Source organism: Botrytis fragariae (genome assembly GCF_013461495.1).
Source record: "Botrytis fragariae strain BVB16 chromosome Unknown tig00000006, whole genome shotgun sequence".
In the NCBI taxonomy this organism is placed as follows: Eukaryota; Fungi; Ascomycota; class Leotiomycetes; order Helotiales; family Sclerotiniaceae; genus Botrytis; species Botrytis fragariae.
Genome location: NW_023500988.1, coordinates 3,304,727 through 3,314,868, shown reverse-complemented (window position 1 = coordinate 3,314,868; position 10,142 = coordinate 3,304,727). Strand labels below are relative to the sequence as shown.

The window sequence follows — 10,142 nt, the reverse complement described above, 5'->3', positions numbered from 1 at the left end:
ATTATCTATTAGTTACTACACCATTGTTATCTATAATATAATATAATATTCCTTCTTCTTTTTCCTTTTCTTTTTTCCCTCTCTTTAATAAAGAAGGAAAGTGAAGTTTGTGATTATATAGACTTTCGATTTGCCACCTCAATTCTAATGTATTCTAGTATGGTTACATAACAGTTTTAATACCACAAAGAAACATAAGGAACACTTTCAGTAAATGTGGCTTTGAGCCAATCGTTATTAAAATCGAAGGTTTGAGACAAAGATAATATTGACTGGTGTGGTACAGAAAGAGGGGTAGGATAGGTCACTACTTGATACACATTCGATGAAATTCTCTCGTTGTAATTCCAACCAATTACAGAACATGTTTCAAATTCTCATGTTGTAGAACACGGTTTTTAAGATCTATAGGGTAATGTTCTAAGTCTTCCACTTGGATAGAGATATGAGTAAGGGAAACTGCTACAAAGGGTAACTGCGAATCACAGGAATAGTGTCGCGTGGTGAGGAAGCCGACTTCGAAAAGTCGGCTTTGCGGTAATCGACTTGTCGATGCGCAGGGAACGAAGATTTATGTAAGGAAATCCGTCTCATTACAATTTGAAGCTTCGTAATCAAGATGAATCATTGGTTTCATACTATAGTTACGAGAATTGCAACCAGTTACAACCTTATCGAATTCCTACTTGAAGTCTAATCTAAACCACTTCGACAGCCATGGCAGAAGAATAAGAATTACCAGAACCAACAACAAAAGCCTAAAGTTCCCGCGAAACCATTAGCAGAAAAACCGCCGGTACGTGTTTCTACAACTACGAAGAATATACTGAGCAACTTTCAATATCGAGAACAAACTGGGAAGGGAGATGATTCGAAAGAGGATATAAAATTAGTGTCATCGGAGACGGATAGTAGAATTGCCACGCCTTCGAGTATGTATAAAACCGTAGCCAAAGCTGCTGTATTGGATAGTTTAAACCGTTGTACTTAGATATAAGCTATTATGTTTACCAATGAAGATCATGGGTAGACAATTCCAAAATCTAGCCCCCATTGGTAGTTGGTAAAGATGATGTATCTATCCCATGTAGCCTGGTGGATATCCTATGGATATCTGTGTGTTATTCCCGCCCATTGGCAGCATCTCTGCAATTCCTCGTCCGGCATTCAAGAAATATTATGGAGCGTGGAGAAATCACTGGCGTTGACAGAAATAGGGGAATATTCTACAAGAGCTTGCATTATCTAAGTTTAAGAATGCGAAGAAGACGGTTGAGTTTTACGGATGCTATAGTTTTGAATCGGTATCTTGAATGCTGTGAATAAATCCACCTTGTACGTACTTATATGCCTCACCCTTACATCCATGCTTCCTCGACACGATACCACTTCACCCCTTATACTCAATATATTTGAGTCGTTGCATCTACTAATGAATCCTCAAACCGAAATCCTTTCGGAATTGTTAATGTCTTGCTCAAAAGGTCCAACTGCTTAATCAGACTTTAGAACAGTCTTTAGAGCAGTCTTTCCTTCTCTGATGTTCAGCGATAGCATAAACCCATTCCTTGATGAATTTATACAAGAATAACAAACCAAGCCAAAGAACCAAAATTGCTACCACAGAAAGACAAATGACACTAAACCATTGGCAAAATTGCCCAAAAGATTTCCACTGCTTAGTTGCATCAAAGTCAATGGCCAACGAGACCTGCATCGCACCTAGCACTACAGAAAGTGTCGCAAATACAAAAAGTAAAGGCCCATAGAATGAGGCGAAATAATCAGAGTACTGCGGACAAATACGGTGGAAGCTGAACTTCATTAAGAAAATTTTCGAATACAGATTGAGTCTCGTAAGCCGAATTTCGCCATAAGCATATCGTTCAGCAACATCGGCATCAAGAAGGGTTTCCAAATGTGCAATAAAATCGCAGAATTTTAAAAATGTAATACCAGGAGGTATCAATCGAAGTTTGTCATCGATAGCTATACGAAAATCTGATTCATATTTGATGAGATAGATGTATGTTCGGAGATATCCTAGAACTGCTTTCTGAAGAGTAATTTGCTCTGGTGAAGGGTGGCGATTGACGCAAAGATATTTCTCCCAAAAGTGGTGGGATAAAAGGTATTTTGGAAGTGGTTTGATAAATATGCGGTCGTGATACCACACTAAATGCAATCGTGGATCTTCAGTGATAACGATCTCGCGACCTTTGACCTTTTGGCGATGTAAGGGAGAGATGCTTTTACTATCGTGCTTTGACATCATCCATAAATGTGGAGAGATTTCCTCGAGGTCTTTTAGAAGAAACTCTTGTTTGAGAAAATCATCAACTTTTGTATGCTGACTTATATAAATGCGTGGTTGACCTGGTAAGCGCATTGTTGATATCGCAGGTGCAGCTGAACTTGCTATAATGTCAAGCTCATCATTGAGTTGATCAGCTTTAACGAAGGGTGGTTCCTGCATTGCGATGATGATGAAGAATTGTTTTAGTTTTAGGAGATATAGATTTTCGTAAGAGGAAACAATAAGTAACCTTGAATTCTTGAATTACTGAAATAGAATTCAAGAAGTGATACGAAAAGAGATGTTATTGGAAAAAGCCACTCGTTGTGATACGTTACACGGGAAGTAAGACTTCCAATCACAGCTGAATAGCCTCAGCTGAAAACTTAGGCAGCCATTGTTACCAATAGAACTCAAGAAGTGATACGAAAAGAGATGCTATTGGAAAAAGCCACTCGTTGCGATGCATCACACGGGAAGTAAGACTTCCAATCACAGCTGAATAGCCTCAGCTGAAAGTTTAGGCAGCCATTATTACCAATAAAATTCAACCCGTACTGCAAGGTTGATTTCTGCTCAGCCATGATGCTTTTGAGAATGTAATTGATGTGTTTAATTGATAGCCAATTATAGTTTTGGCAAAACAGATTCAATCATTCATCAACTCCTCATCAACTCCTCATCAACTCCTCGTCAACTTCTCATCAACACATACAATCAAATAATCCTCTTTTCGAAATATCAACTAATCATAATGGATATCAAACCACAAACTATGGAAACCACGAAGATTGCAGATGCCCCAGAGGTCACAGAAACCACAAAGATTAATCCGCCGCCAAAAAAGCTCAAATGTTTTCGTATACGAGGAATACCGATGGGAACAACGAAAGAATCTTTGGAAGAAGAGCTAATGGTATACCTGCCAACAAACAAATCTGATTCCTCCATTACTCTTGCACGTTCATCTTCTTCCATATTGGTGGCAACACTATATTCGTTCGAAACTCCCAACTTGCACTATACTGTTGATGACAAATTCCTCGGAATCACACCACTTTTTGAGAGCGACAAAGCATCTGTAGAGTAAGTTATGTATAGATTGATTTTAGGAACAATAGTGATTAACATATAGCAGCATCATTTCCATCCCAGGTCTAGGTAGCCATCCGATCGGCTCGTTCAAAGGAAAAGATAGTGTTTGGATTCGCGACTTTCTTCCTAAAGATCTACCATCTGCTCGGATTCTGGCTTATGGATACGATACATCAATTCTAGTTAGAAATGCAAAACAATCTATTTCTGATTTAGCAAAAGCATTTCTCAGTTCTGTTATAGCGTTTCGTTCGGCCACCGAGGTTATAATCACAGTTACATTCACATATCTTTATTTGCTAATGATGAATTTGCAGACGAACCAAAGGCCGCTCATTTTTGTAGCTCATAGTCTTGGAGGGTTGCTTGTTAAAGAAGTTCGTCTCCTCTATTCCTTATTGAAGCTTTGCAAACTAATAGTTGTACTTTAGGCTTTATATATAGCTATGATAAGCGATAGGAATCGCGACAATATTGATTTCTTCAAATCGTCTTACGGCTTAATGTTCTTTGGGGTTCCTAATTTGGGCCTTAACAACAAGGCCCTTATGCAGATCGTAGCTGGAGGACTCAACGAACAAATGATCAAGGATCTTCAGGTAGCCGATGAAGATCATGAACCAACTCAGTTCTTAAGCACGATCAAACAAAACTTTAAGCAATGCTGTAAGAAAGGACGATTTCAGATACGATCTTACTACGAACAGAAGGAAACCCAGATGGTTAGAAAGTTACGTTCAAAGTTTCCTCCAATGCGAAACTATTACTGATATCGTTTTATAGTTGGACAATGGATTGTTAGTAAAGGATGGACCACTGTGCTTTATGGTTTCGAAGAGTTCGGCTTGTCAAATCGGCAATGGTGACAACTTTTGCTACGAAGAAGGACTTCTTAGAGATCACTCAGATCTGGTCAAATTTGCTGATCAGTTTGATGATGATTATGGAAAGGTACTTCACGGGCTGAAAGGTCTTGTCGATAGCGCGCCTAATGTTATTAAAGCAAGGTTTGCTTCAATTAAAAGTAGGTATGCCTAGTTTATATACAATTAAAATGACGAATCTAATTATTTGAAGAACTCTCCTCAGCTGAAAAGAGTCATTGGGACGATCTCAATGTCCCCCCTTATGGAAGCTTCAAAGAAACCAAGAAAGTACGAAAGGCGGTCGAGGGAACTCTGCAATGGTTGGTTACTGACCAGCCCTCAGAGTTTCAAGACCGTCCCGATAGACTTCAAAAAAGCGACTTTATTGAATGGCGAGACTCTAATCAATCATGCGTCTTGCTAATCACTGGAACTCCTGGGCAGGGAAAGTCTGTTCTATCCAACTTCGTCATAGATCATTTGCAAGAACAACAAAAGCCTCAAAATAAGATTGTCTATTACTTTTGTAATATCAAGAATGATGAAAGTTCCCGGACAGCATCATCCATTCTCCGATCTTTCATTGTTCAACTTTGTGAGGACCGGCGATTATACCAGAAGCTTCCAAACCGCTTTCAAAATAAGGATGAGAAGAAGGAATTTTTTACAGAATCCTTTGATAGCCTTTGGGCGGTCTTCTTCAATTTGATTTCCACAGATATATATACTAATATTTATTGTGTTATTGATGGACTCGATGTCTATAATACAGAGATAAATAGCGTACTCATGAATTTCAAAAAGCTCTTTGATACTATTGGTACTGAACAATTTCCTCTAAAATTGCTTTGCACAAGCAGGCCGGAAGAATTCATAATGGATGTTGGCTTTTCTCCTTCAAAAACCCTTTGTGCTTCGGAAAAAGACTTGACGACATTTATTACCTCTGAATTATTCTTTTTTACAGAAGACAAAGGGTTCACAAAAAGAATGAAAAGTATCATTACTAATACTGCACGAGCAGAGGAGGGAAGAACTTTCCTTTGGATAAGTATACTTCTCCGTGAGCTTCGAAAACTCAATGCACCATCTATTCGAGATATTGAGAACAAAATCAAACAGCTTCCATCAGAGCTTACTGATTTGTATGATGATCTAGTTGGGAAAGCGTTAAAAGACCCAAAAAATGGAGTGGTATTAGCCTGGATAGCATATGCAGCACGTCCACTTTGTTTTCAGGAATTGGGAGATGCTTTCGCTATTAGTATGACAAAAGAAGCGAAAAGTTTAAGAGATTGTGAGAATGAAAGAATAGTTTTGGATTCTAACTTTATTCGAAGGAACCTCAACAGCTTGATCGATGTCATTGGCCCGAACCCTTTTCTGATCCATCAAACATTGCGCGATTATCTTAAAAGTTCGGGAATGTTGGAGAAATCAGAGATATTGAAACAATTTGAACGACCGGAACTGCTGCTTGCTAACACCTGTATATCCTATCTGAATTTTAACGAGCATATGAAACATGCATCAACAATGAGAGATGAGGACCCAATAGAAGATGACAACTCAATAGAAGATGACAACTCAATGGAAGATGACAACTCAATGGAAGATGACAACTCAATGGAAGATGACGACTGCTTTCTTTCTTACGCCGCAAACTTCTGGTATGAACATATTGATATGTTAGAAGAAACAGAAGATAATATAAAACGATTAAAATTTGTTTTGAGTAAAGAAGGACAGACACTATGGGTATACAGAAATGAAAGTTTGGAGTGGCGAAACGAAGCAATTCCGATATCGATTTGGACTATTGCAATCATTATTGATAAGGAATGGCTAGCGAAGATCCTTACGAGTGTGATCCCGAATAAACTAACAAATGAGTTAGGGGATAGATATATTATTCCTGCAGCTGAATCAAGCTTGAACGTATTCCGAGAACTGCTTTATGGGCCATATTCAAAAACAGTACTAATTACTAAAGGAGTCGTGAAGGCAGCAGCTGGAAATGAGGAAAGTGGAAAGGAGGTTATGATGTTATTATTGGAGAAAAGAGGGGCAGATGTGGTTATTACAAAAGAGGTGGTGAAGGCAGCAGCAAGAAATAGGGAAAGTGGAAAGGAAATAATGATGTTATTATTGAAGAAACAAAAAGCAGATGTGGTTATTACTGAAGAGGTAGTGAAGACAATAGCAAATCATTGTGGAAAAGAGATTATGATGTTATTATTGAAGAAAAGAGGGGCAGATGTGGTTATTACTAAAGAAGTAGTGAAGGCAGCAGCTGGAAATGAGAAAAATGGAAAGGAGGTGATGATGTTATTGTTGAAGAAAAGAGGGGCAGATGCAATCATTACAAAAGAGGTGGTAGAAGCAGCAGTAAGAAATAAAGCGAGTGGAAAAAAGGTGATGCAATTATTGTTGAAAAAAGGAGGTGCAAAAGTAGTAATTACAAAAGAGGTGGTAAAAGCAGCAGCGGAAAATTGGAGAAGTGGAAAGAAAGTTATAATGTTATTGCTAGAAAAACAAGAAGCAGATTTGGTAATTACAGAAGAGGTAGTAAGAGTAGTTGCGATAAATTTGGGAAAGGAGGTGATGATGTTATTGTTGGAGAAACGAGGAGCTATAGTAGTTTCGGAAGAGGTGGTGAAGATGATAGCGAGCCATTTTGCAAGGGAGGTGATGATGTTATTGTTGAAGAAACAAATGGAAAATGTGGTTATTACAAAAGAGGTGGTGGAGGCAGCAGCAAGAAATGAGATTATTGGAAAGGAGATTATGATGTTTATATTGGAGAAACGAGGAGTAGAAGTAGTAATTACGGAGAAGGTGGTAAAGGCAGTAGCTGAAAACGAGAGAAGTGGAAAGGGGGTAATGATGTTATTGTTGGAGAAAAGAGGGGCAGATGTGGTTATTACAAAAGAGGTGATGAAGGCAGCAGCAAGAAATAGGGAAAGTGGAAAGGAGATAATGATGTTATTATTGGAGAAACAAAAAGCAGATGCGATTACTACAGAAGAGATGGTGAAGATAATAGTAACACATTTTGGAAAAGAGGTTATGATGTTATTATTGGAGAAAAGAGGGGCAGATGTGGTTATTACAAAAGAGGTGGTAAAGGCAGCAGCAAGAAATAGGGAAAGTGGAAAGGAAATAATGATGTTATTATTGAAGAAACAAGAAGCAGATGTGGTTATTACTGAAGAGGTAGTGAAGACAATAGCAAATCATTGTGGAAAAGAGATTATGATGTTATTATTGAAGAAAAGAGGAGCAAATGTGGTTATTACTAAAGAAGTAGTGAAGGCAGCAGCTGGAAATGAGAAAAATGGAAAGGAGGTGATGATGTTATTATTGGAGAAAAGAGAGGCAGATGTAATCATTACAAAAGAGGTGGTGAAGATAGTAGCTGAAAATAAGGAAAGTGGAAAGGAGATAATGATGTTATTATTGGAGAAACAAGGAACAGATGTGGTTATTATAAATAAGATGATAGAAGCATTAGTGATGAATTTTGATATAGAAAGAAAGGTAATGCAGTTTTTGTTGGAGAAACAAAGGGCAAATATGGTTGCTACAAAAGAGCGGATGAAGATAATCGCAAATTGTTTTGGAAAGGAGGTAATGAAGCTGTTAGAGAAACGAGGAGCAGATATAGTCATTACAAAAGAGGTGGTGAAGACAATTGCAAATTGTTTTGAAAAGGAGGTAATGAAGTTGTTGATGGAGGAACGATGGGAAGATGTAGCTATGATGGAAGAGGTGGTAAAGGCAGCAGTGATGGATGAAGGAAATGGAAAGGAGGTAATGAAGTTGTTGATAGAGAAACGATGGGCAGATATAGCTACAATGGGAAAGGTGGTAAAGGCAGCAGTGATGGATGAAGGAAGTGGAAAGAAGGTAATGAAGTTGTTGACGAGGAGACGATGGACACATGTAGTTATGATGGAAGAGGTGGTAAAGGCAGCAGTGATGAATGAAGGAAGTGGAAAGGAGGCAATGAAGTTGTTGATGGAGAAACGATTGGTAGACGCAGTCATTACAACAGAGGTGGTAAAAGTATTAGTGATGAATTTTAGTAAAGGAAGGGAGGTAATGAAGTTGTTGTTGGAGAAACAAGGAGCAGATATAGTTGTTACAAAAGTGGTGATGAAGATAATCGCAAATTGTTTTGGAAAGGAGGTGATGAAATTGTTGGAGAAATGAGGGGCAGATGTAATCATTACAGAAGAGGTGGTAAAGGCAGCAGTGATAAATAAGTGGAGTGGAAAGGAGGTGGTGAAGTTATTGTTGGAGACATGAGGGGCAGAAGTAGGAATTACAAAAGAGGTGGTGAAAGCAGCAGCAGGGAATGAGGAAAGTGGAAAAGAGGTGATGATACTCTTGCTTGAGAAACGAGGGGCAGAAGTAGTAATTACGGAAAACGTCATCAATGCCGCCGCTACAAGTGGACAAGAAGCAGTTCTATATATTATTGATATACATCTAAAGATCCTATCATCTCAGCAAAAGTGGTTTACGATTGCTCAATTCTATAAAGCAGCTAAACTTGGGAACAAAAGGAAAATTCAAAGCTTGTTAGAACGAGGGGTTGAACCGGACCTTTCAAACCCTAGGAAGGTGACAGCTCTATGCATCGCTGCTACGAATGGTCATATCGAGGTAGTCCGGTTACTCCTTGGGACGAAATCCGTCAATGTCAATGCCATTAGCGTTTCCGGACGATCACCTATCTTCTGGGAAGCTGCCAAAGGACATACAGAAATTGTGAGGCTCTTGTTAAGCGCCAAGGCAGATCCGACCTTTATAGATACCGACGGCGATACAGTGCTTTTGGTTTCTAAACGATGTGGATTTCGTGAGATTGTGGATATGTTAAATGCTTGGAAGTAAACTCAAAGCTTCTTATTATCTTGCTTTTCCACATCCTAATCCCTTCTAATTATCAGGGTCTATTTGAGAGTATATCGATAATTAGTATTATTTACAATCTATGTGCTTTATTTGTAAAGATCAAGACAAGATGATTGTGATCATAGAGAGGCACTGGCGAGCACTTAATATATGAGTTCCTGAATTTATGCTCTGGCTACAGAAGGTATGATCTATCGGCTAAACGTAGAGTTTTCGATATGCGTTACAATAGAAACTGGAAGTAAGCTATGGCGACCATATTTTTTCTTGAGTCGTACACCAGATGGTGCTAAAGCTATCAAAGATATGCATTTTAATTTACACAATCTTCAGTTAGACCATTAAACCTGGAGTATCGTACTAAGATTCATATAACGACTCATCACGGATTAGAGTCACATGTTATTCTGATCACAAGATGCTCTTCCTCAAATACTCGCTTAGCAAATATTTGAGGAAAAGCTTAACGTAGTTTATTAGTGCGTGGCCCATATTAGTGGATAGCCCACTTTCACCTCAATTTATACTTTCAAATTCATATTTCTTAATAATTATTAAATCAATTAATTAAAGCTATTATAAATCTAATAATCTAGAATTTATTATATTATTTTTATAGATTCTTATATTATAATCTATTTTTCTATATTTACTATAATATTAATTAAAGAATATCTTTATATTAGAATTTCCTTTACTTTGATATTTATTATATTGAATTTGGATATTAATCTTTTATTGAAATAATATATCTATAGCTTTCTATTCAATAAGTATTTCTTCTTAATATAATTAGATTTTTTTTATATATTAATATTTATTTAATACTTTATTTATTTTTCGAAATATACAAATCTCTATATTCAAAAATATATTCTTATATACTAATCTTTTTATATTCTTAGCTAAAGTTAATATAATCTCAAATAAAAATATAAAAAAACTCGATTAATAATAAGTTA

The 10,142-nt window shown here is 37.4% G+C and overlaps 2 protein-coding genes across 2 annotated transcripts; one reads left to right on the top strand and one right to left on the bottom strand.

Moving 5' to 3' along the window:
• Nucleotides 1-1,498: 1,498 nt before the first annotated feature.
• Bfra_002165 (uncharacterized protein) lies at nucleotides 1,499-2,476 on the bottom strand (the record flags this gene model as incomplete). The annotated part of the gene is made up of 1 exon (XM_037332589.1): nucleotides 1,499-2,476. One exon carries the CDS (start codon nucleotides 2,474-2,476, stop codon nucleotides 1,499-1,501), a length of 978 nt encoding a protein of 325 aa, XP_037196743.1.
• A 574-nt stretch (nucleotides 2,477-3,050) lies between these two features.
• Bfra_002164 (putative ankyrin repeat protein) lies at nucleotides 3,051-9,159 on the top strand (the record flags this gene model as incomplete). The annotated part of the gene is made up of 7 exons (XM_037332588.1): nucleotides 3,051-3,382; nucleotides 3,435-3,654; nucleotides 3,709-3,768; nucleotides 3,823-4,113; nucleotides 4,175-4,415; nucleotides 4,469-8,344; nucleotides 8,576-9,159. The coding sequence occupies 7 exons, from the start codon at nucleotides 3,051-3,053 to the stop codon at nucleotides 9,157-9,159; spliced, it is 5,604 nt and encodes a 1,867-aa protein (XP_037196742.1).
• Nucleotides 9,160-10,142: the final 983 nt, after the last annotated feature.